At 37.4% G+C, this 27068-nt stretch overlaps 2 protein-coding genes across 2 annotated transcripts; both read left to right on the top strand.

The window, feature by feature from the left end:
• Positions 1–676: 676 nt before the first annotated feature.
• LOC109177728 (alpha-mannosidase-like) lies at positions 677–8212 on the top strand. The gene is made up of 28 exons (XM_019327162.1): positions 677–1030; positions 1907–1990; positions 2131–2219; positions 2310–2484; positions 2586–2705; positions 2783–2866; positions 2956–3027; positions 3112–3225; positions 3323–3423; positions 3602–3695; positions 3797–3964; positions 4045–4134; positions 4233–4298; positions 4389–4665; positions 4982–5118; positions 5255–5320; positions 5402–5461; positions 5591–5662; positions 5820–5867; positions 5976–6095; positions 6187–6252; positions 6336–6448; positions 6545–6629; positions 6746–6856; positions 7102–7197; positions 7281–7328; positions 7736–7804; positions 7891–8212. The coding sequence occupies exons 1-28, from the start codon at positions 812–814 to the stop codon at positions 8077–8079; spliced, it is 3033 nt and encodes a 1010-aa protein (XP_019182707.1). The 5' UTR covers positions 677–811; the 3' UTR covers positions 8080–8212.
• A 1657-nt stretch (positions 8213–9869) lies between these two features.
• LOC109177729 (alpha-mannosidase-like) lies at positions 9870–25702 on the top strand. The gene is made up of 31 exons (XM_019327163.1): positions 9870–10068; positions 10255–10486; positions 10624–10774; positions 10931–11014; positions 11352–11440; positions 11527–11701; positions 11842–11961; positions 12040–12123; positions 12220–12291; positions 12403–12516; positions 13152–13252; positions 13351–13444; positions 13826–13993; positions 14097–14186; positions 14636–14701; positions 14794–14850; positions 20498–20717; positions 20920–21056; positions 21404–21469; positions 21563–21622; positions 22120–22191; positions 22493–22540; positions 22637–22756; positions 23064–23129; positions 23351–23463; positions 23572–23656; positions 23965–24075; positions 24178–24273; positions 24351–24398; positions 24720–24788; positions 25109–25702. Exons 2-31 carry the CDS (start codon positions 10440–10442, stop codon positions 25295–25297), a joined length of 3012 nt encoding a protein of 1003 aa, XP_019182708.1. The 5' UTR covers positions 9870–10068; positions 10255–10439; the 3' UTR covers positions 25298–25702.
• The last annotated feature ends 1366 nt before the right edge of the window (positions 25703–27068 follow it).

Below are 27068 nucleotides of genomic sequence, written 5' to 3'. Positions count from 1 at the left end.
TAATCGGGATATTATCACAGTAAGTGAAGTTTAATCCAGTGACTATTTAGATGGGCAGAAAGTCACCATCAAAAGCTGGCCCTTTTGCGTACAAGACCTGTTCTTTTGGTCATCCTTCTCTTTGTTTTTGTCGGAGAAGTCTTTACAGAGCGATCAGAAAGCATCCTAAAATTTATAGCCGGCAGTTTATAAACAAAACATCCTAAAATTCATTGTCAAGGGAGATATCGATGTTGTTTTTTCTTGTAATCAAGTTTTCTCAGACTAATCAATTAATATCATATAGTAAAACTAGTACGGAGTATTTGTTTCATATCTATTAGAATGTTAAATGCGGTAAAATATTTCATTTTGAGATTGAATTTTAAAATAGTGGCATTTTGTGAATTCAAACTCGAGACTCTTAATTAAGACGAAAGAAACTTTAATGGATGGTTGGAATTACATTTTGTATTATTTAATGTAATTCAATCTATTATTGTAATTTATGGTAGAATTCATTAATTTGCAGGCAATTAAACCAAGTTTTAATAATTTAATTATATTTTTTTAAATTAAAATAATTAGCCTTGAATGGAGAAATCAATGAGTCTTTGTTGTCTCCATCAGCAGCCAGCGTTGATTATTCTTGACTCTTGTTTTCTAGTGCCTAGTGTCATGCTTATTACACAGAATCCTTTGCTTCAATTTGCTACATTGCTTACAGGTTACAATAAATATGGCATTTGTTATAAATCACATTAATCTGTATAGAGAGCCAACACTATATAGTGGGTTCTGAAGATCAGGGGTTTGGGGGATTGGGCTAAAAATGGGGGAATTTGCTGGTTTAGTTTCAGCTGCAGTTTGGGTTTTGTTTGTTGTGTGTTCATATGGAAGCATTGGGGCTAGTGGGTACAGAAGATACAGCACTGGGGGTGGCATTGTTGATGGCAAATTGAATGTGCATTTGGTGCCTCACTCCCATGATGATGTCGGCTGGTTGAAGACCATCGATCAGTACTACGTTGGATCAAACAACAGCATTCAGGTCAATACTTGTGGATATACATATATGTGTCTGTGTATTGTTTGTATAAATGGCTGTGTATGGTTTTTTGGCTCTGCACTGTGGTTATGAGAAGACTTGTTTGCATTCAGTTCAATTCTTGTGGATATGCATCTATATGTGTGTGTATATTTCTTTTTTTAGTAATGAGAGAAACTTGCAACCACTAATCGAGGTTGGGCATTGGTTAAACTCTGTCTTGTGATCTTAGCTGATCGGTTCAAACCAAGAAGGCCAAGGGTGTGCATTGGGTAAATTCTGTCTTGTGATAACCGGTTCAAACCAAGAAGGCCAATAGGCGGCTTCCCCTGTGAGTCGAACTTGTAACCTTGTGGTTACCAAGTCAACAGCCAAAGCATTGGGTGAACTCCGACCACAAAGAAGTAAACTAATTTGGGTTGTGACCCTAGCCTGTGAAAGACACTTAGGTTGCCCGTTCAAACCAAGATGACCAATAGGTTGGACTTGCCCTCGACTGGTTCAAACCAAAAAGGTCAATCGGCCACTCCTACTGGGAGTCAAACTTGTAATCTTGTGGTTACCAAGTCAGCAACCTGATTATCTTAGTTGAGGTTGCCTCCTATATGTGTGTGTGTGTATTGTATGTATAAATGTCTGTATATGGTTTTTGACTCTGCACTATAGTTATGAGAAGACTTGTTTGCATTCAGGTCAACACTTGTGGATATGCATATATGTATGTGTATTGTGTGTGTAAATGATGTCTCTATATGGTTTTTGACTCTGCACTATATAGTGACTAGTTTGCTTGATTAACTTTGTTTCCTTAAAATAAGAAGCTATTGGAGTTTATGGAAATTTGAACGAACGCCTGGTGCTTGATAATGGTTGGTGCAGGGTGCATGTGTCGAGAATGTGTTGGACTCGGTTGTTATGTCACTGCGCCGCGATCCCAATAGGAAGTTTATATTTGCTGAGATGGTAAAGAGTTTATCCATTTCGATGACTATTGATTTATTTTTCATTTGGAATTGTATGCCTCGAGTTACTTATGTCCTCTCCCCTCTCCCGCTAGAGTTAGTAGAGATTGGAATTTGGAACTAAAGATCGGTGTTTTGAAGGCATTTTTCGATCGATGGTGGGTAGAGCAAAGCCCGGAGATTCAAGAAGAAGTGAAAAAGCTTGTAGCTTCGGGCCAGTTTGAATTCATGTATGTACATTGATTTGGAGGTACTTAAAAGATACGTTATATTGGCGTAGTGACTGTAATTGTATAACGAAAAGGCGTAATTTGATGCAGAAATGGCGGGTGGTGTATGCACGACGAGGCAGTGTGCCATTACATAGATATGATCGACCAAACGACCTTAGGACATCAGCTGATAAAGAGTCAGTTCAATATAACCCCCCGTGCTGGATGGCAGATCGATCCATTCGGGCATTCTGCAGTGCAAGCTTATCTTTTCGGGGCTGAGGTAATGAACCATTTCCATTCATTTGAAGCACCAAGTAGGGGTGAGCAAAATATCGGTTAACTGTTCGATAACCGATAACCGATTATTCTGTCCTTTGACAGTTAGGTTTCGATTCTGTGCATTTTGCTCGTATTGATTATCAAGACAGAGCAAAACGTAAGGACGACAAGTCTCTCGAGGTTGTATGGCGTGGGTCCAAAACTTTTGGCTCTTCATCTCAGGTTTGTCAATTTAGGTTCTCTGCACGGTTTCCTTAAATTGGCAAATTTTCTCGTGATTAAGTATCGTTCCTGTGCAGATATTTACAAATGCATTCCCGGTTCACTATAGTCCACCAAACGGTTTCCATTTTGAAGTGGACGATGACTCTGTTCCAGTCCAGGTTCTACCAAACCAAACAGAGTGTATATATATAAACTGAAAAAGCCGGTTAACATATCAATCTTAACATTTTGTGCATAAAATTTGCAGGATAATCCTCTTCTTTTCGACTACAACGTTGAGCAGCGTGTTAATGATTTTATCAATGCTGCTCTGATTCAAGTAGAGTTGTTCGACTAACTTTTAATCCAATCTAACCTTTTTGTTTGGAAGTTATGGACTTACTAAAGGTTAGAATATCGACAGGCAAATGTAACACGTACAAATCATATCATGTGGACGATGGGGGATGACTTCCAGTACCAGTATGCCGAGTCTTGGTTCAAGCAAATGGATAAACTAATTCATTATGTCAACAAGGTACTTCCATTTGGTTTCGAAACATCAAGGATCAATTAGAAATGTGCCAAATTTTTCCCCATTTCGATTCGAATATAGTCAATTTCCTTTTATACAGGATGGTCGAGTAAATGCTCTATACTCTACTCCATCGATTTATACCGATGCAAAGCATGCAGCAAACGAGGCCTGGCCCCTGAAAACAGATGATTATTATCCGTGAGAACCCCTTGATTCCTCTCAAAACATAAATAAATATGCAACTATACTAAATTCATCCCGTTATTGGTTCTTTGTGTTTCAGTAGGTTGAGAAAGTATATGAACAGATACTACATTGTAATAGAGCCAGTAGCATTCAAAAAGAAAATACTAAATTCATCCCCTTTTTGTTCTAGATATGCAGATCGTGCAAATGCTTATTGGACTGGCTTCTTTACCAGTCGTCCCGCTTTCAAGCGATATGTTCGTATGCTGAGTGGATACTATGTGGTTAGCTCATTACACATCTCGGTCAATGTTATGTGTTCAATTCAGTATAGAGTTAGTTCATACAAAACGAATGTTAAAATAAATCGAATGTGTAAAAATAGGCGGCCCGCCAACTAGAATTTTGGACGGGAAGGAAATCCACCGGTCCTAACACTTACGGTCTAGGAGATGCTCTAGGAATTGTGCAGCACCACGATGCTGTCACCGGTACTGCGAAACAGCACACGACAGATGACTATGCGAAACGATTGGCAATTGGAGCTTCAGAGGTTAACGTCTATCTTTCTCGATCTTTACAACTCGTTTTGTCTCTCGCTTTAAAAAATATAATACTCCGTGTCTTTTACAGTCGGAAATTGTAGTGAACTCAGCTCTATCGTGCCTCGTAAATTCAAAATCGAACGGGCAATGCAAGGGATCAACATCATCATTTGACCAGGTGATGTTCCCGACCATTCAATATTGGTTTAATTTAATTTGATCTATGTTTTCTTCTCTTCTTTTCTTTAATTATTGTTTTATTGCTTTAACTAACAGTGCCAATTACTCAATATAAGTTATTGCCCGCCAACTGAGGAAGATATAACAGAAGGGAAGAGTTTGGTAATCTTAGCTTCCTTCTACTTATAAGCCTGGTCTATGAGCTATCGATTTTCTGGTGAAAATCTCACTTTGTATGGTTGTTAATTACAGGTTATCGTGGCCTATAATTCACTCGGGTGGAATCGCACTGATGTCATCAAGATACCGGTTAATGACGCGGATCTTATTGTACGCGATTCCATGGGAAATGTCATAGAAGCACAATACATAGAGTTGGATAATGTCACGAGCAACTTGAGAGAATTTTATGTCGAGGCTTATATAGGAAAGTCGCCAAAAAAAGCGCCAAAGTATTGGCTTTTGTTCCCAGTATCTGTGCCGCCTCTAGGATTGAATTCTTACTTCGTTTCTAAATCATCTCGTAAAGGTACACCTGCAAGACTTTCACTACTGGAAATTTTGGAATTTCCAACCACCTGAAATGATCTTAAATCAAGTCGAAAGTCTTGTTTTGACCACTTTTGGTATCCGAAAAAACCTTTGTTGCTATTTCTGACCACTTTTTGCTTTCGACTTGATTTAAGATTACTTTCAGGTGGTCGGAAATTCCATAATTTCCAGTAGTGTTTCTCGTCTCTGATCTGAAATTCATCAAATGTTTGTTTGTTGATTTTATTTTGAAATGACATAGGCTTTGTTTTGATCTTTATGCATCAGCTTCTTTTGTGTGTTACGTGATGCAGGGAGTCGCAATAATGGCTATATTTCAGCGATCGGTCTTGGAAAGAATGAAACCGTTGAAATTGGACCGGGGAATCTGAAACTGTTGTTTTCATTGGCATCCGGACAACTTACACGTATTTTTAATTCAAGAACAGGGGTAAACTGTCTTCTACTTCACATAAAATTAAACTGAATGAATGAGCTAGTCTAATTCGTGGCCTTATAAACCCATATGTTTCTCTCTTATTTTTCAATGTGGGACTCTTAACAAGTAACGTGTGAACTTTTACCAGGTGGATATACCGGTGCAACAAAGCTATCTTTGGTATGGTTCAAGTTCGGGAGGCGAGGATCAACAGGTGTATATCTATTTTCCTGTGAATATTAAATGTCGACAAGAGATGATAACCTCCTAATCTTGTATATACTACCTGTTGCAGCCTTCCGGTGCATATATATTTCGACCAGATTCATCAACTCCAAATATTGTTTCAAGATCGGTAGTTAATCTTTCCCTCCACTAAATATTGTTCTTCTTCTTCTAAGTACCGAAATGATTGGAATACACACCTGTTCATCGACAATGAAATCGCACTTAGTTATTTGTCATACTTGGCTATTGCTTATAGGTTCAACTAAAGGTCATACGAGGACCCCTGGTCGATGAAGTTCATCAACAATTCAGCTCATGGATATCTCAGGTTCCAATTCTTTCAATAATAAATTTTGCCAAATTTCTTTCCTAAATACGTTTCAAACGAACATTGTTTCTTCAGAAACATTTGCATTTCCGTGTTTGAATGTTTGAGACCATGTGACCTTTAAAACTGATGCTCGATATGATGAGCTTTCTGTCAGGTCATTAGAGTTTACAAGGATAAAGAGCATGCTGAATTTGAATTTACTGTAAGTAATTTTCGTCTTTTAATACTTTTGATCGAGCTACAGCTACTACTTATATGTTTGTTATCTGAGAAATAAAGGAATACACTTTACTTGTCGTTTCAATTTAAGGTCGGACCAATTCCTACAGAAGACGGTGAAGGTAAAGAGATCATCACAAAAATGACAACTAATATGGTCACCGACAAAGTGTTCTACACTGATTCTAATGGAAGAGATTTTCTCAAAAGGGTAAGTCCGATATCTATCTTCTAACTCGATGCATTATCGAGTGTTTTCAAATATTACATGAATAACTCTTGCTACATTTGGTGCCTTCCAGGTTCGGGATTTTAGATCCGACTGGCCCCTCCAAGTTAATCAACCGGTAGCAGGAAACTACTATCCGGTAACTCTACCAACTCACATTGATGCATCGATCCTTATGGAATTGTGAGGTTTTCTTTATATTTGCCTTATTATAATTTTCAGATCAATCTTGGAATTTACACAGTGGACGATAAATCGGAGTTTTCTGTTCTGGTTGACCGTGCCACTGGAGGAGGCAGTATAAAGGATGGAGAAATAGAACTAATGCTCCATAGGTTTAAAAAAAAAGCACCCCCTTTATTGTGTCATAATGCATTTTTCGTATTTGATCTCGATACAAAAGTTGATTATATTTTATCCTCGTTGAGCAGGCGAACGATCTTTGATGATTCTAGAGGAGTGGGAGAAGCTCTCGATGAGACAGTATGCGTTGGGGGCATATGCAATGGACTAAGTGTGAGTATGCCACGAGCCTTTATGTTTCAAAATATACGAGTAAACTTGACTTGTTGCCAATGAAAGCGAGTGTATGTATAGGCTGATTCCCGCTGTTCCATATATGTCTTGGTCAGATTCGAGGGAACTACTACGTGAGCGTCAACCAACTAGGCGCGGGATCTCACTGGCGCCGAACAACCGGTCAAGAAATCTATTCACCACTCCTCTTGGCCTTTGGACACGCGGTCAGTACATAGCCTTTACTCTCTTTGAAAATATCGGCCCTGTTTGGTAAATGGCGATTAGCTGATAGCTGTTAGTTGTTTGCTGATTGGGTTGATTAGAGGGTAAATGGCTGTTAACTGATAGTTGTTAGTTGTTAGCTGATTGGGTTGATTAGAGGGTAAATGGCTGTTAACTGATAGCTGTTAGTTGTTAGCTGATAGATGTTATAACTGTCTTCGGTTTCTTTGGGCTAATTGTGCTGCAGAATCCAGAAGAATGGAAGGCATCTCACTCGACTAAGGCCACCATGATGGATCCAAACTACAGCTTACCTCCTAACGTCGCCTTAATTACTCTGCAGGTGATTGTTTCGGCTACATGCGCCCTCTTTCAATTATCTGTTCTCGATAAATGGACTATATATAGCTGATAATATTATTGCAGGAGTTGGCTGATGGAGGTGTACTGCTACGTTTCGCACATCTATACGAGGTAAATTCTTAGCCTTTCACAAGTATATATACATTTTACATCGAGGAATCTTGTGCTTAGAAAGCGAGACAAGAAGGAAACATGTCAAACAGCAAACAAGACGGTCAGCTATGGACAACCTAGACTGGTTTACCTCTTTGTGGTTCTTTGCCGGCTAGGGTCACAAGGCACCCGGTGCACACCCTCGGGTAGTGCTGCGAGATTCTCTCGTCACTCAAATTAACACAATGCTCTTAGAGTCCCACAATTTTGAAAAAATAAGAGAGAAAGATATGAGTTTATAAGGTCATGATTAGACTAGCTAATTGATTGGATTCAGTCTTTTAGTGTGGTGGTTTGACTCATGTGCATTATAGCCCAGTAATCTTAGATTATAACATATGCACACTATATATCTTCACGAACAGGCTGGCGAGGATGCTGACTACTCGTCGGTAGCTAAAGTTGAACTCAAGAAGATGTTCCCCGCGAAAAATGTATGTATAGCCCACGAGATATATATGTGTGTGTGTGTTTGTCATGTGTATATGATGGTCTGCTGGTTCATTATGTGTGTGATCAGATAAAGGCCGTGAAGGAGATGAGCTTGTCTGCAAATCAGCAAAAATCTGAGATGAAGAGAATGAGTTGGAAGGTTGAAGGTGACAATGGCAAAGAGCCTACTCCCATTCGAGGTGGTCCTGTTGAAATGTCAAGTTTAGTAGTTGAGCTTGGTCCCATGGAGATAAGGACTTTTGTGTTGAGTTTTTGAAGAAGAAATAAAAAATTATTGCAGATAATGTAATGGTTATTAATGGCCATGTCAATGTTAAGTACCATACAAACTTTTAATAAATGAAGGCCATGAAGCTTAATCAAATCTTGATTCCAATTCAGTTAAATTTGAATGTGAGTTGAGTTCAAACTCAAGGCCTGTTGGCTTTACTTGTCGAGTTGTTGTCGAGCTGTTCACGAGTCATATAAATACAGTTTAAGTTCGATCCAATTGAATTGAGCTCAAGCCTTATAAAAATTAACAATTAAACATGAGTCTAAAATTTTAAGTCTAATTGAATTCGAGTTCAATCTTTAGCTACTTTAACTTTTTTAAGTTTGAAAATGAGCCTATTTAGGTTCAAGTCAATAATTATACCAAGAACCCGTGATTCACCTTGTAAGAAGATTAGTAACACAATATACTAAATATTTATTTTTAATAGATTGAATATTTATTTTTTAGAAGTCCATTAGTTGAATGTTTACTTTGCTAGCAAACCGGCCTTCATCCATAAATGAAAGATTAATTCACATGTCCGGAAATGGATAATTAAGTGAGTAGATCATGAAGTATAGAATTATTTTGGGAAAATGGTCAAATAGGTCATCGAACTTTAGTTGAAAAGTCAATTAGTCCCTTAAACTTTTTAAAGTTATAATTACACGCATTATTAATTTATTTTGATGCAACAAAGCCCAAAAATTAGTTAATGACCTGCTATCATAGGCCATTAGGATTCCAGCACCCAGACAACGAGATTCCGGTGAAATTTCAGGCAACAAAGTGACCGATGAACAGTCGCCGGTCACAGAGAAGGAGACCAAGGTTGCCTTCTCTGTGGAGAAGGCAGCCCAGATGATCGCCTTCTCAACCGAAGAAAGCGACCACCGCCGACGAGTTGCTGGAACCTAATAACCTGTGATAGTAGGTTATTAATCAGTTTTTGGGTTTCATTGCATTAAAATAAATTGTTTATGAATATAGTTATACCTTAAAGTTTAGGGAATAATTGACTTTTCAATTAAAGTGAAAGTCTATTTGACCATTTTTCCAATTGAGTTAATACCCAAAATCGTCCTCGACTATAGTGGTTTTTCTCAATTTCGTCCTAAACGACTTTGGTGACCTAATAGCGTCCCAGACTTTTGTGTTTCGCTCAATTTCGTCCTCCATTTGTTATTCCGTCAAATTGGTGTTAAATAAAGGGACAATTCAGTAATGTCAATATTGATCTTTCTTTACTTTCAACTTGTGAAGTGCGAAATTCCTCTGTCTTGTACGAATTACACCAAGAATTACTCCCGGACCTGCAAATCAAATTTTATATTCGCAGTTTTAGGAGTAATTCGTAAAAAAAAGGGGGATTTCGCAGTTCACATGTTTATGAGTAAAGAGATGCCAATATTAAAATTACTTAATTGTCTATTTATTTAACACCAAATGGACAGAATAACAAATGATGGACTAAATTGAGCAAAAGCACAAAAGTCTGGGACAAAATTGCGCAAAACACAAAAGTCTGGGACGATATTAGGTCAACAAAGTCGTTTAGGACGAAATTGAGAAAAACCACTATAGTCGAGGATGATTTTGGGTATTAACTCTTTTTCAATTATTTTAGTGCAATTTACGTTAAAATTTTGGGCACACCTTCAAATATTGAGTCAAACAAAATTAATTCACATTTCTAACGTCACTCAGATATGTTGTAGTGCTCGGCGGGAATATGAATAACTACCATTGACAAAAGATGTGGTGAAACTGTTTCCGAGCGATGACGAAACTGCTCAGGCAGCTCGCCCTTATTCCCATCTGCTCCTCCGGTGCCGGAGGCTTTTTTTTTTTTTTTTTTTTTTTTTTTCTAGAAACACTCCTCTCCGTTCCCGGCACGATCCTGCACTTGATTGATAAGAACTGCTGCGTTGATGATCTCGCCAATCGCCATTGCCACAAGAGACTTGCTCACAGTTCATTTATGCCAAGGTAACAACACCTTGGCGAGTCAATGCCAAAGATTTTGCAATCTAGTGGCTGCAGTTTATGATTTAACACATGTTTAATCCCTAACTTATTGAAATACACTGAAAAAAAAAATTTGGAATAGAGTCGATTTTGTGAATAACACTATTTGATTAACGAAATAACGGAATTAATTTTTTATTCGATCAGTAATGCCGAATCTGCCTGCTGGTAGTGAAGTCCAAAACTAAACTAGCCGGAAGTCACCATCAAAAGCTGCAAAATGTGCTCATCCTTCGTCCTTCTCTCTGTTTTTATCGGAAAAGTTTTGACAGAGCGGCGAAAGAAAATCCGAAAATTCAGTAGCCGGCTAATATTTTCCAAGTCAGAAATCAATGACTATTTGTCACCGTCAATCAGGCGGTTCTATATTTATTCTACTGTAAGTCTTGGATCCTACTGTCATATATATCCTATAGTCATTTGAGAAAATCATGGGTTTGGGCTAGACATGGGGAGTTTTGCTAGTTTAGTTTCAACTGCAATATTGGTTTTCTTTGTTGTATGTTCATATGGAAGCATTAGTGCCAGTGGATACAGAAAGTACAACACTGATGGTGGCATTGTTGAAGGCAAATTGAATGTGCATTTGGTTCCTCACTCCCATGATGATGTGGGTTGGTTGAAGACAGTCGATCAGTACTACATTGGATCAAATAACAGCATTCAGGTCAATACTTGTAGCTCTGCATATACAGTGTGTGTGTGTATTAATGTCAGCATATGGTTTTTCACTCTGCACTATTGTTACCTTTGTTAAAATATGAAGCTAACGAGGATTATGGAAATTTGAATGGAACCTAGTGCCTGATAATGGTTGGTGCAGGGTGCATGTGTTGAGAATGTGCTGGACTCGGTTGTTACATCACTGCGCCGCAATCGCAATAGGAAGTTTATATTTGCTGAGATGGTAAAGGGTTTTATCCATTTGGATTGGATTGCTAATTAGGTGAACTTATGTTGGTAATATTGCTGCACTAGGACTTCAAAATTTATGTAGCATTGTTTCTTCATGCTACCTATGCAGAAGTATCATAATGGGACATCTATGACTGATGATAAACAATGAACTGATTTGTTTTTTGAAGTGCATCTTCTTGGATGCATACTTCACTGCTACAAAACTGTGATTTTTTTTTTCAATGTAAGAACAATGGAATTGTATGCTTCCTTAGTCCTGTGAACATTACATTCATTTTCCCCCTTTTAAGTATCTAGAGATTGGAACTAAATTTAGTGTCTTGAAGGCGTTTTTCCACCGATGGTGGGTAGAGCAAAGCCCGGAGGTTCACGAAGAAGTAAAAGAGCTAGTAGCTTCTGGCCAGTTGGAATTCGTGTATGTTCATTGTTTGCGAGGTACTTAAAGATATCTTATACTGAGCAGTTGTTTTTAAAATGATAAAAACTGATAATTTATTGCAGAAATGGTGGCTGGTGTATGCATGATGAGGCAACGTGCCATTACATAGATATGATTGACCAAACAACTTTAGGACATCAGCTAATAAAGAGTCAGTTCAATACAACACCGCGTGCTGGGTGGCAGATTGATCCATTTGGGCATTCTGCAGTGCAAGCTTATCTTCTTGCGGCTGAGGTATTTTAAGTGTTTCCATTTACTAGGAGCACCGTTTGACTGCTACTTACGTTCAAGTTAAATTTCAAAATCATGAAAATTTTGACTCATTTGATCACTAATTTTCACACAATCAGACCAATTCTTCTGTCCTTTGATAGGTTGGCTTTGATTCAGTGCATTTTGCACGCATTGATTATCAAGACAGAGAAAAACGTAAGAGCAAAAAATCCCTTGAGGTTATATGGCATGGGTCCAAAACTTTTGGCTCTTCATCTCAGGTTTGCCAATACAAGTTCTCTGTATCTTTTTCCTTAAATTGCCTAATTTTAACATGATAAAGTGTTGGTCCTGTGCAGATATTTGCTAATGCATTTCCTGTTCACTATAGTCCACCAGATGGTTTCAATTTTGAAGTGGATGTTGACTTTGTTCCTGTCCAGGTTCTACCAACCAGAGAATATATATAACTTAAAAGCCAGTTTCAACTTATCATGCACCTATAGATCCTAACAATTTGTGCATGCTAAAATTTGCAGGACAATCCTCTTCTTTTTTACTTCAATGTTGAGGAGCGTGTTAATGATTTTATCAATGCTTCTCTGATGCAAGTAGAGTCATTCAACAAACTTTTAATCCAATCAAAGCTCATTTCATGGACTTACCAAAAGTTAGAATATCACATTTCCATGGTATGATGCTTACACCATCTTGATTCACAGGCAAATGTAACACGTACAAACCATATCATGTGGACAATGGGGGATGACTTCCAATACCAGTATGCTGAATCATGGTTCAAGCAGATGGATAAATTAATTCACTATGTCAACAAGGTAATTCCATTTGCTTTCAAATCAATAAGACTTTATTAGCAAAGTATCAACTTGCTGGCTTCTTTTTCCCTTTCATAAGCTAGTCATGTTGCTATTAAGAATTATTCTGTTCACTTCATTTATTTTTGGGGTACACTTGAGGGGGGCTGGGATTGCACTTGTAACACTGAGGTTAGGAGGCCTCCCCCTTGGCCACTTTAGCCAATGGTCATTAGCAAGTCTTTGAGATGAAGGCTGGATGAGTTTGACATTACAAGGGGTGAATTTGATAGGGAGAAGATAGGCGTTTACATGTCTTAATAATGGAAGTTTACCTAGTACCTTTCCTGCGCAATGTCTGGGATTGCACTACTAACACTGAGGTTAGGAGACCACCCCCTTGGCCACTTGGGCCAATGGTCATTAGCATACTGATGAATTCTTTGAGATGAAGGCTGGATGAGTTTGACATTACCAGAGGTGAATTTGATAAGGAGAAGATAGGCATTTACATGCCTTGATAATGGAAGTTTACCTAGTACCTTTCTTGTACAATGACTTCTTTGTTTCAAGTGAGGTTGGTGTTTGTAAAGTTGTACTATCTGCAATGGCACAGGGAAGCTAGAAAGACTTCAACTGCATTCCTTTTGTTACAGGATGGTCGAGTGAATGCTCTATACTCTACTCCATCAATTTATGTTGACGCAAAGCATGCAACAAATGAGTCATGGCCCCTGAAAACAGATGATTATTTTCCGTGAACATCCCTTGATTTCTCTCAGAATATGAATTTTCAATAATTATATGATTGTGTCACAGTCCATTATGCTGATTTTGTTTTGTTATATGTTCTAGATATGCAGACAGTGCAAAGGCTTATTGGACTGGTTTCTTTACTAGTCGCCCAGCTTTCAAGCGATATGTTCGTATGCTGAGTGGATACTATTTGGTTAGATCGTTATAGATCTCTTCTTTCCTCTAGCGTCAATTTTGTGTACTAACCTCAGTATACCATATACCTGTTGCTTGGATTCAGCATATTTTTAGTATTTTACATTTTTACCTTCAACATTACAATTTGATTCATATTGGTCTTGTCACATTATAGTTAATGAGAGTTTGTGTTTGGAGAGAAGTATATGAATTATATGCCATATTACATTATTACTTTATGTGGATTTTCAACTAGCCCATGCCCATCTCACTGTACCTTACGTTGTGCACAGTGTTGATAAATGCATTTATATCTCACTGTTTATGGAGGTCTTCAATCCTTCACTGTAATAGTATAAAATGAATACTAAAATAAATATAATTTGTGTAAAAACAGGCAGCCCGCCAGTTGGAATGCTGGACTGGAAGGAAATCCACTGGTCCTAACACTTACAGTCTTGCAGATGCTCTAGGAATTGTGCAACACCATGATGCTGTCACTGGTACTGCAAAACAGCACACAACCAATGACTATGCAAAACGACTGGCAATTGGAGCTTTGGAGGTTGACTTCTTTCTCTGAAAACATGATCTTTACCACACCTTGTGCTCTCACTGTTCTCTAATTTTATTCTGTTTGAGGTTTACAAATTTTATATCTTTTGCAGTCAGAAACAGTAGTGAATTCAGCTTTATCATGCCTGGTAAATTCAAAATCAATTGGTCAATGCAATGGGTCACCATCATCATTTAACCAGGTGATGCTCCATACTTGCAGTCTTCTTTCAGTTTTGCTATCAAATGATTCGTGGGACACCTGTGTGTGCCTTTGGCGGGGTTTATCATCTTAAAGAATACATAAAGTGTGGCTTGGACTATTTAGCATAGCTTATGGCCAATTTAACTTATACCCTGTAACTTGAGGCCAATATCCATTAAGCTGCATGATGAATCACCAATGAGGCACTGAAAGATCAATTTTTGAGCTTTAACATCTTGCTCATTAGCCTCTGGATTGCAAAATGGAGTGGTGGTAGTAAATTATATGCACCACTTCTACTCTATGCAACTACATTTGTTATTTCCGAGCCACTTTTAGAAGAAACAGTTTCATTCTGTTTTTAGTGGAACTTTTCAGCAAACCATCCAATAGTGTTTTAGCACACATTTTCTTCTTTAATTTTTTTTTTTTTAAATTTCTGAACAGTGTCAATTACTCAATATAAGTTATTGCCCACCAACAGAGGAAGACATAACAGAAGGGAAAAGTTTGGTAATCTACCTTCTGCTTATGAATTTGCTCTATGATCTATTGATCTACCAGTTTCCTGAGAAAATGTCACATCACATGGTTTCTGATTACAGGTTGTTGTGGCATATAATTCACTTGGATGGAACCGCAGTGATGTCATCAGGATTCCGGTAAATGCATACTCTGCTTCATTCTTTATAATTTTACTTCTGCTAGACTTCTTGTGAATACTTTAAGGTCTAATAGTGCCAAATATCCAAACCTTTTGAACAGAATTCAAAATTTTACAAAAGGTTTGGATATTTGACACTATTACGTCATTCTAAATTTGGCTTACAGTTTGGAACAGTGACCTAGGATTCACTAATAACTCATTTTACAATGAGATCTAAACAAGGATGCCTCCATAATGAAAAGTAACATTTCACTTTTGAATGGCATATATGGCAATATTGTCTGATGTGTTATGTATAATGTATTGAATTACATGTCTAATTATAAGAAATTCTGAATAGTTCTACTTCTCAATTGAAAGATACAAGCCCTAATTTATACAAAGAAGAAGATTGATTATAGGGAAGAGAATCCTATAATCAGGGAAAGTAAATAAAAGGATCACTAAACTAGGAAAGAATAAAAACATATCACTAATTACAGATCCTAAGAATATATGCATATCAATCTAATATTTTCACATATCAATTCTAATATTTCCACACTCCCCCTCAAGCTGAGCTGTATATATTATACAAGCCCAGCTTGGAATTGAATTCTTCAAAGCTCCTTCTAGGTAGAGCCTTCGTAAGGATGTCGGCAATCTGTTCTTTGTAGGAATGTAGCTGAGTTCAATGATCCTCGAATTCACCTTCTCATAAATGAAGTGCCTGTCTATTTCAACGTGCTTTGTTCTATCGTGATGAACTGGGTTCTTAGCAATGCTGATGGCAGCTTGACTATCACTGTACATTTTGAAAGATATAGGAGCTTCAATTTTCAACTCATTCAACAACCTTTTAATCCACATCCCCTCACATATACCTAATGCCAGTGCACGGTATTTTAATTCTGCACTACTCCGAGAGACAACTGACTGTTTTTTGCTGCGCCAGGTGACTAGATTTCCCCATACATAGGTACAGTAACCACTAATCGATCGTCTATCAGTCAACTCTCCAGCCCAACTAGAATCCGTGTAGACTTCTAGGTCTCGGTTGTCATGTTTTCTGAAGTGCAAACCAAGACCTGGTGTCATTTTGAGATACCTTAGAATACGATAAACAGCTTCCAAATGCTCCTCATTAGGGTTATGCATATGTTGACTTGCAACACTAACAGAGAAAGCAATATCAGGTCTGGTGTGGGAGAGATAAATTAGTTTTCCCACTAATCTTTGATAACTCCCCCTCTCTACTGGAATTGGTTCCCCACTCCGATTTGTTTTTAAGTTAGGGTCCATTGGAGTATCTGCTGGCTTACTTCCAAGCATTCCAGTTTCGTTTAGAAGATCTAGGATGTACTTTCGTTGAGATATAACAATCCCTTCCTTAGATCGAGCTACCTCCATCCCAAGAAAGTATTTGAGAAATCCTAGATCTTTGATCTCAAATTCTGATGCAAGAAACTTCTTGAGGTTTGAAATCTCACCTGAATCATCTCCAGTTAGGATTATGTCATCCACTGCTAGCTTTCCTGTTGAAGAGATTTTAACAAACAGGGTATGATCAGCTTGACACAGAGTGTATCCAAATTTTACAATTGACTTTGCAAACCTATCAAACCATGCCCGAGGTGATTGTTTCAAGCCATAGAGAGATTTTTGTAGTTTGCATACCAGTCGTCCATTGGAGTTCTTTTTCAAACCTGGTGGAATTTCCATATAAACTTCTTCTTCCAATTCTCCATTTAAGAATGCATTTTTTACATCCAGCTGATATAAAGGCCAATCACAATTCACAGCAAGTGATAACAGAACTTACTGTATTGAGTTTGGCAACAGGAGCAAAGGTCTCTTGATAGTCAACACCATATGATTGAGTGAACCCCTTGGCAACCAACCGAGCCTTGAATCTGTTGATACTCCCATCTGAATTATACTTGACAGTGAAAATCCACTTACATCCAACTGCATGTTTTCCTTGAGGTAACTCAACAAGACGCCATGTACCATTCTTCTCAAGAGCTTTTATTTCCTCAATGACAGCAACCTTCCATTTGGGATCTCTTAGTGCCTCATAGATGTTTGTGGGAATCTGGACAAGATCAAGAGAGGCAACAAAGGCTCGATACATAGGAGTTAATTTCCCATAAGCAACATACCTTTCTATTGGGTGACTAGTGCATGTTCTAACACCCTTTCGTTGAGCAATAGGCAAATCAAGATCATCAATAGCAGTAGATACCAACTCATGGGTCATAGAGTCCTTACCTTCATGATTTTCAAGGTCAAGTAAGCTCGAATGTGTGTTTGAACAGTCCTGGCTTTGCATGTTAGCCTCTATATTTTGAAGTTTTCTCCTTCTATAAACACGGAGTTCTGGTGCTTGAGGAGGTGAATTTGGTAGAGTGTTTTCTGAGGATGGATGGTTGTTTATTAGAGGCGAAGATGGGTTGATTGTAGGAAGAGAGGATGACGGGTGATTGACCATGTTTTCTGGAGTCACATCTGATGAAAGAGGTAATAGAGAACTGGATGATGTAGGTGATAAATCAAGTTGAGTTGGAGTAGGTTGATGCTGGTCTGGTAGGACATTAGGTGAGGGAAAGGTAGCCTGATTATCTTGAAGTGTTTCCCAAAGTTGATATTCGCTCAAATGCTCCCCCTGAATACCAGATTTGGGAAAGAATGATTGGTGTTCAAAAAAAGTGACATCCAAAGTATGATAAACTCTTTTTGTGACTGGAGAGTAACATTTGTACCCCTTTTGAGTATTAGAATACCCAATGAAGATGCATCTGTGTGATTTGGGGTCAAGTTTTGTTCTTTTGTGATCATAGATATGGATAAAAGCAGTACAACCAAAAATTTTGAGTGGCAATTCCGAGGAAAAAACTGAGAGGTGAGGGAATGCTTGTAATAACAAGGATCGTGGTGTCTTGAACTTTAAGACACTACTAGGCATACGATTTATGAGGTAAGTGGCAGTAAGTACAGCTTCCCCCCAAAAGTGTTTAGGCACATGATTTGAAAACATGGTGGACCGAGAAACTTCAAGGAGGTGCCTATTTTTTCTCTCAGCCACTCCATTTTGCTGAGGGGTGTTGACACAGGAACTAATATGGACAATTCCCTGATCTAACAAGTATGGACCAAGAATTGAGTTGTAGTATTCTGTCCCATTATCAGTTTTCAAAACTTTAACTTTTTGTTTGAACTGATTTTGAATCATAGAATGAAAAGCTTTAAAAATTGATGCAGTTTCTGATTTTTCTTTCATGAGGAAAGTCCATGTGGTCCTAGTGTGGTCATCAATGAAGGATACAAACCATCTAGAACCATTAACATTTTTCACCCTTGAAGGCCCCCAAATGTCACTATGTATCAACGAAAAAGGTTGAGAAGGTTTGTAAGGATTGCTTGAATAAATGCTTCGAGTATGTTTTGCAAGTTGACACACTTCGCAATGAAAAAGCTTGGGATTTTTATTGATAAATAAACCAGGAAACAGTTTTTCAAGATAAACAAAATTTGGATGTCCAAGGCGAAAATGCCACAACATAACTAGACTCTCATTGGAAACAGAAACAGAATTGAAACCATAATTTGACTTGGGGAAATGTTTATTTTCAGGAGTGTTTTTGAGAATATAGAGACCACCGCAAATTTCAGCACTGCCAATCACCTTCTCCGAGCCCACAACCTGAAATTCACAAAGCTTAGGGTAGAATTTAGTTACACAATTCATGCCTCTAGTGAGTTTACTGATGGAAAGAAGGTTGCAACTTAATTTAGGAACAAAGAGAACAGATGAAAGAAAAAGTTCATCCGTTAATTTGACAGATCCTGTTCCTATCACGTTAGAGAGGGATCCATCAGCAATTCTGATCATGGTGGGATTGGTACAAGGTTTGAATGTATGAAAAACCTTTAAATCACCTGACATATGGTCGGATGCCCCGGAATCCACAATCCAAGGACTTGTGTTATTGGAATTTGCAGCAAATGCGTGAGAAGTGGTACCTTGATGACTCATCATACTAACATGTGCTTCAGCGGAAGGTGGGATTGACTGTTGTGCAACAGATATCTACCCAAAAAGCTTTTGCAGCGCCTCAAGCTGAATTTTTAAGAAAGGACTGACTTCATTGGGTGATGTTTCAGAGGTTGCAGCCACATTAGCACGTGCTTGATCAGTACGGGGTTTAGGTTTCCAATCAGCAGGCTTACCGTGAATTTTCCAGCAAGTCTCACGATAATGTCCAGCCTTTTTGCAGTGCTCACACCATGGTCTGCCCCCTTTTCGAGGCCTACTATCTTGAGAGGAAGTATGAGTGAGCGTTGCAGAGATTTCTGAGTGTGAAGTTGTGTCAGCCATCATCAATTTTTGTCGGCTTTCCTCCCTTCTAACTTCAGCAAAAACTTCACGAATGGGAGGAAAAGGTCGGACACTCATGATTCTCCCCCTGACCTGATCTAGGTTCTTGTTTAAACCTAATAAAAATCTGAAGGTTCTCTTTTGCTCAACAATATTTTTGTAAAGTGCAGAATCATCAGGACACTTCCAAGAGTATACTTCAAACATATCAAGGTGTTGCCAGTACCTTGTTATGGTGTTGTAATATTGTGTGACGTTGGAGTCCCCTTGCTTTAACTCAAATAGCTTGGTTTCAGTTTCAAACAGTTCTGAAGTGTTTTCAGAACTGGAATATGTGTCACGTGCTCCATCCCAAATTTCTTTGGCTGTACGATAGAGGAGAAAATTTTCTCCAATCTCAGAAAGCATGGAGTTGATTAACCAGGACATTACCATATGGTTTTCAGATTTCCATTGGCGATAGCTAGCATCAGTTTCCTTAGGCTTCACGATTTCACCAGTGAGGTATTCGTCTTTCCCTCTGCCAGAGACATACATGAGAACTGACTGGGACCATTGAAGGTAGTTGTGGCCGTTGAGCTTATGAGAGGTGATTGGGAGAGGAGAACTATCAAGGACTTGAGGAAGGTTAGGATGATTTGTGACAGTTGAGTGAGAAGGATGTGATGACCCATCTAAAGGTGAGGAATCAACTGGAAGGGTTTCAATAGGTTTAGACATAGTTGCTGGAGAGATTTGGTGAGGGAGGATAGAGAAGAGCTAGGGGTTTAGAGTCAGGCTCTGATACCATGTAAGAAATTCTGAATAGTTCTACTTCTCAATTGAAAGATACAAGCCCTAATTTATACAAAGAAGAAGATTGATTATAGGGAAGAGAATCCTATAATCAGGGAAAGTAAATAAAAGGATCACTAAACTAGGAAAGAATAAAAACATATCACTAATTACAGATCCTAAGAATATATGCATATCAATCTAATATTTTCACATATCAATTCTAATATTTCCACACTAATAAATTTCTTCCTGAATTTACTTTTAAAGAGCCCCTTCCAAGTTTGAAGTGAACATAACTGGAACTGTACATTTTTTTACCTCAATAAACAAAGGGCAGCAACTTACTACCTAACATAGAAACTGTAAGTTAATTCTAAATTTTAAATTAAGCCCAGCCAAGATAAATACACATGTATTCTTTTGCAGTTATTTTGTTCACATTTCTTGTCACATGGTTTACATGTTTTTTGCCTACATTTTACTCATTAGAGAAATATTCAATTGACAGGTCAATGACGCAAATCTTATTGTACAAGATTCCATGGGAAATGTTGTAGAAGCACAATACATAGAGTCGGATAACGTTACTAGCAACTTGAGAGAATTTTACGTCAAGGCATATCTTGGAAAATCACCAAAACATGCTCCGAAGTATTGGCTTTTGTTCCAAGTATCCGTGCCACCTCTAGGGTGGAACTCCTACTTTGTTTGTAAAGCATCTCAGAAAGGTAAATGTGCAAAACTTTCTTCTCTGCAACTCATCTTGTGTTTGTTTTCCTTAATCTTTTGTTGAAGTGGGTTTATTTTGAAAGGAAATATTGAATAGATTATGCACTCGTAAGAAATTTGGATAGAAATATTTGGTGATTTGAACTATGACTTCCTTTTTATCTTTATGCATCAGCTTCTTTTTTGTGTTACACGGTGCAGGGAATCACAGTAGTGGCTATATTTCGGTGATGAGCCTTCCACAGAATGGAACTGTTGAAATTGGATCAGGAAATATGAAAGTGTCCTTTTCATCGAAATCTGGACAACTCAAACGCATTTTTAATTCAAGAACAGGGGTAAACAGTCTTCTACATCAGATCTGAAACATAGCATTAGTCTGAATATTGTGCTCTTGTTATGATTTCACCTGTTGATGCCTAGAATTTCTTACTCACACTTGAAAGCCTTGTATTAGGGGTGGTTTACTATAGGGTAAAATTTGAAAGTAGGCTTTGTGATCACATTTGCTGGATTCTAACCTTTAATGATGCTGTAGATTATTTATCTAAAGGAGAATGCACTCATTTCATTTGTAACTCATTTGGCTAAAAGAGAATGTTCTCATTTCATTGAAGGAGTTTTCCTTCTGAGATGTTTGAAAAGATGTTTCATCACCATGTAGTAACTTATGATCTTTTCCCAGGTGGATATAGCAGTACAGCAAAACTATCTTTGGTATGTTGCAAGTGCAGGAGACACAAATTCAAAGGTGGTATATCTTCTTTTGCTGTGAAGATTGAATGCTGTACACAGATAGGAGTTAGTGGTAACCTCCTAATCTTGAATTTATTGATTATTGCAGGCTTCAGGTGCATATATATTTCGTCCTGATAAAGCAACTCCAAATATTGTTTCAAGATCGGTACTTAATCTTTCCTTTCACTAAATATTGCTCCTTGTGCTTAGTTCTGAAATGATTGTGTTAAAATATTACATGTGATATTAGCTATCACTTTGTCTTAATTGTAGCCCTAGGTTATATGCTATGTTTCCTCAACAATTGGCTTTTTACCCTTCTCTCTGATTCAACATGACACAGGGCCACATTTGAAAGAACCCTAGCCCATTTCCCTCATTCAAAACATCCATTTTATTCCTCTCCAATCTGACCAGAAATGCTGCTCTTTTGCTTCATTGATGTCACTCCTGTGCCATTTTCTCCTCAAGAATTGTGTTTCTCCTACTCTCTAATTCGACAAATTGGAATAATGGCCTTTTGTGGATGATGAATTCATATTGAGTTATTTTTCCACACGATTGTTTATAATGCTAAAGCAACAGTGTGAAACTTGAACGCTGAATTTTGTGAGGCTATATATTGTTTGAAACTGGAACATAATACTTGCTCATTGCTTATAGGTTCAGGTAAAGGTCATACGCGGACCCCTGGTTGATGAAGTTCATCAGCAATTCAGCTCATGGATATATCAGGTTCCTATGCTACGGAGTCTGGATTGGTTAAAACTTAAAATAATAAGCTTGCTGAGTTCTTTTCTGTTAAGCTTTAAATGTGTTGTTTCTTTAAAAGCATCTCCATTTCCATCAAATCACAAAATTTATGAAGCATTAGAGAGGGTTGAAATGGACTATCCTATATATTGATCCTCTCCTATGTAGTGCATCAAAGTATAGAGTTTAAAAGGATTGAGATAAATAATCATAGTACTTCCATCATTATTGTTTCGATTTATGTGACTCTTAAAACTGATCCTTAATGTGCTTGATATGTCAGGTCATTAGAGTTTACCGAGATAAAGAGCATGCTGAAGTTGAATTCACTGTAAAGTCATTTATCTTTTGAAACTTCGATTCAGTTATATTTTTCTTATCTGAGAAATAATGACAAAACCTTAAATAAATGTCTTTTCTATTGAAGATTGGCCCAATTCCCACAGAAGACAAAATTGGTAAAGAGATCATCACAAAAATGACATCTAATATGGCCACCAACAAAGTGTTCTACACTGATTCTAATGGAAGGGACTTTCTTAAAAGGGTGAGTCTGATATCAATCTTCTAGCTTTATACTTTTGTTATTAGTACTGTTACTCTTTTTTTTGTGCGCCATTTATATTATTTCTTCTTTCTAACTTGGCCAATGTTGACCCTTTTCTATCCATTTCAATGTACTGTCCCACTCATCTCAATCCTCTTTCTATCCATTACAAGAGTATTAACATCCTTTTCTCTTGAGCGTGGGCTATAAAGATAATGCACCTTGATTCCCTTGGTAATTTCAAATGTGGCATTTCTCATTGTTACATAAATAACTCTGGCTACATTCTTTGTCTGATGCTTCCCAGGTTAGAAATTATAGATCTGACTGGCCACTCCATGTTACTGAACCTGTCGCAGGAAACTACTACCCGGTAACTCCGCCAACTCATATTGATAAGTCAATCCTTGTAGAATTGTGTATAGACTATTTTTCTCATTAGATCATACACAAGGGTCCTATAAGATATCTATATGACCTAATAGAACTTTTTACCAAGTGCATTTTCTGTCTATTTCTGTTAAATGGTCTGTGCTCATTCTATCAATATTTACTTATTTTGTTTCTTTATATTTGTCTTCTTATTATCTTCAGATCAGTCTTGGAATTTACACAGTGGATAATAAATCAGAATTCTCCGTTTTGGTTGACCGTGCCACTGGTGGAGCCAGCATACAGGATGGGGAAATAGAACTAATGCTCCATAGGTTCAAAAAAGCACCTTGAGTCCTTGACTGTCCCCTTTTATAGTGACATTCCACTCAGTATTTGATATTAATACAAGAAGTTGATTATACTATATGATCATTGACCAGGCGAATGATCCACGATGATTCTAGAGGAGTGGTTGGAACTCTTAATGAGACAGTATGCGTTGGGGACACATGCGAGGGACTTACTGTGCGTATGCTATGAGCCGTTCTGTAGTTGTTGTTCATTGCATCCCCTCTGCATTTCAAAATATAATTAATATATAGAGTAAAAACCATGGATTGAAATTACAGCATGTGTTAATATTATCTCTGAACTAGTAAGAAATAAACCTTTTAACTTACTAGGCATTGTTTAAGGTTAATTGTTTGACATTTAAGAATGACCCTTTTCTATGATTAGTCTTTCAAATCTTGCTCTTTGCAGTAATTGAACCATTGCCAATTAATGTGAATGTATAGTATAGGCTGATTGCCACTGTTCCATGTATTGGTCAGATTCGAGGGAACTACTATGTGAGTGTCAACCAACTAGGTGCTGGATCTCATTGGCGCAGAACAACTGGCCAAGAAATTTATTCACCACTCCTGTTGGCCTTTGGACATGAGGTCAGTACGATTTTAGTTGTAGATAGGTAGCCTTTATTATCTGTTTCTAAATTATAAAATAGTATAACTGTTTTGTGTTCTTTTGGGCTAATTATGTTGCAGAATCCAGAAGAATGGAAGGCATCTCATTTGACTAAGGCGACCATGATGGATCCAAACTACAGTTTACCTCTTAATGTTGCGTTAATTTCTCTGCAGGTGATTGTTTAAGTTTCATGCTCTCTCAATTATCTGTTTTTGATGAATGGATTATGGCCGAGATAATATTATTGCAGGAGTTGGTTGATGGAGGTGTTTTACTCCGTTTCGCACATCTGTACGAGGTAAAATCTTAGGCTTCTCTCCTGCTCAATAATAAATTTGAAACAAAAAGCACTTAAAAGTAGTCTATTCTCAAGAATACATTTTACATGGTGGAAACTTAGAAGGAAACATGTCAAACATCAAGCAAGACATGGCAAGTTATAACAAATTGGCTAAGAATACCAGTTTAAAGAACAGCAGCCTCCTCTAGCAGTTTTAGCCTTGTGAAACACGATTTCATTAAACCTGGAGTAAATTTCAGAATGAATGATGAACGTTATACTTTCGGACTTTCCTTAACTAAGGCAGTTACATTGTATGCATACTATCTTCATGAACAGGCTGGCGAAGATGCTGATTATTCATCGTTGGCGAAAGTTGAACTCAAGAAGATGTTCCCTGGGAAAACAGTAAGTATAGCCTACAAAGTTCCCTTTTTTTTTTTGGGTGACAAGGGAAACCGTAGTCGCTACTCAAGGGTGTGCATTGAGTAAACCCCGCCTTGTGACCCTAGCCGGCAAAGAACCACAATGAGGTAAACCATCCTAGGTTACTCATAACTGACCGGCTCAAACCAAGAAAGCCAATAGGCCGCTCCCTTTGGGAGTCAAACTTTACCAATTGAATAGCCTGACTAACTTGCCTACAAAGTTCCATTTCTTATCATGTATATGAATATATGATGGTCTGCTTGGTGCATTATGTATATGATGATTTCTGGTGTAATCAGATAAAATCACTCAAGGAGATGAGCTTATCTGCTAATCAACAAAAATCTGAGATGAAGAGGAGGAGTTGGAAGGTTGAGGGTGACATTGGCAGTGAGCCTACTCCAATTAGAGGCAGTCCTGTTGAAATGTCAAGTTTAGTAGTCGAGCTCGGACCCATGGAGATACGCACTTTTGTGTTATGCTTCTAAAAAATAAATAAATAAAAATTATCGCAAATGTGATGATTGCTGAATATCCATGCCAATGTTAATTGTCCTACAAATAACAAACTAAAATGTAACAAATAATGGATGGCCATGGGGCTACAGTTGTATTTACAGTTCACAGTTAAACTACTTTTGACCCAAAAATTAAGGTCTGTGGCTGTATGAGGTTGAAGGATGTTGAAAAATGGCTTTTTGTAGAGAGGAGCTGTTCTTTTGCTGAAGATGATGGCTTTTTTGATAAGAGATATGCTATAGCAGTTGTGGGCAAGGAGAATCCCTGTTTTCCAATATAATGAACATAGAAATTGCTTACACCTGTTTAGCTCATTGGTTCAGTAAGCACTATTTGGGAGAAGAAATTAAGGTTTGAACATTGGTAGCAGTAGTGTGGGGCTCTGTGCCTCTCGGAACGAACCGGGTGGACCTAGACCATTAAACCGACAGAGAAAGACCCGGACCACAATGTGTGGTTGACACCAAAAAAAAAAAAAAAAAAAAAAAGTAAGCAGATCCCTTGTGCACATCGACGGCTTTGTGTGTCTTGTAATACTTTCTCCTTTTCAAAAGTGAATTTTATTATCATATCATTATATTTACAATTTACTCACTATTTTCTAGATAGTATATAAAATAGTCCATCGATTATCTCATAATTCTCAATTTGGTCATCAACTACCAATTCACCCAAAATGGTCCCTCAACCATACAAAAAAGACGTTTTAATACAACATTTTTAGTTCTTGAATTATATCAAAATGGCTAATTCAGTCCCTATTCTTTCCATAGTCAACTTCTTTGCATTACAATTGTTATCATGATAGTTCTTTTTACCTACATTTAGATGAAATTGTTAAAACATAATAGAAGTTTTATAAAGTCTAAAATAAGAAAGATATTCTTGTAATTTTACAATCTCTACTTCTTAATTTCTTGTAGAGGCTTAATTAACCTACAATAATAAACATGCAGTAGTCATTCAATGAACATGCAGTTATGATTTAATGTAATTATAAGTTAATTAAAAGGTTGAAAAAAGATATCAACATATGTGTCATTTAAAAGATCTCAATTAACACTTCTCAATGATCTATTTTTTATACATTAATTTTATTTATACAAAAAAAAATAAGTTTAAAAAAAAAAAAGAATTTAGGAGTAGAAGTATTAATTTATTAAAAATTTAAATTAGAATTCAAAATAATTTTATAATTTTCCTTATATCTCAACCAATCAAAATGAGTTTGTAAAAAAATCACCACCACCACCACCACCACCACCACCACCACCACCACCACCACCACCACCACCACCACCACCACCATCAAAGTACAATTTGGAGCATACAGGCTAGTTGAGAGACTCCACAATTTATCTCATCCACTAGCCTCCCAAGTAAGAAGCATGAGAAAAGCACTAACTTACAATAGATGGTAGATTCAGTTTTGAATTATTTCTATAGCCACTTTTCACATTTCGATTGGTACCAATGTGACATTTTCCACCCACAATTGGATAAATCGTTAAAACATAATTTACAATTTTTCTTGATGAGGTACGTAAATATATTATCAATTAAACAAGTTACATAATTGGAGTGAGGTTAATAAACTATTTATGCACTAAAACACATTTTGTTTTAAAAAAAAAGTATAAAAAGAATTAATACCCAATTTAGTCATGGACTATAGTGTTTTTCTTGATTTAGTCTTAAACGTTTTTTGAACTTAATTGGGTCCTAAACTTTGATGGTTTA

This window comes from Ipomoea nil, unplaced genomic scaffold (assembly GCF_001879475.1).
Source record: "Ipomoea nil cultivar Tokyo-kokei standard unplaced genomic scaffold, Asagao_1.1 scaffold0805, whole genome shotgun sequence".
In the NCBI taxonomy this organism is placed as follows: domain Eukaryota; kingdom Viridiplantae; phylum Streptophyta; class Magnoliopsida; order Solanales; family Convolvulaceae; genus Ipomoea; species Ipomoea nil.
Note: the sequence above shows the minus strand (reverse complement) of the source record. Positions and strands in the feature narration are given on the sequence as shown.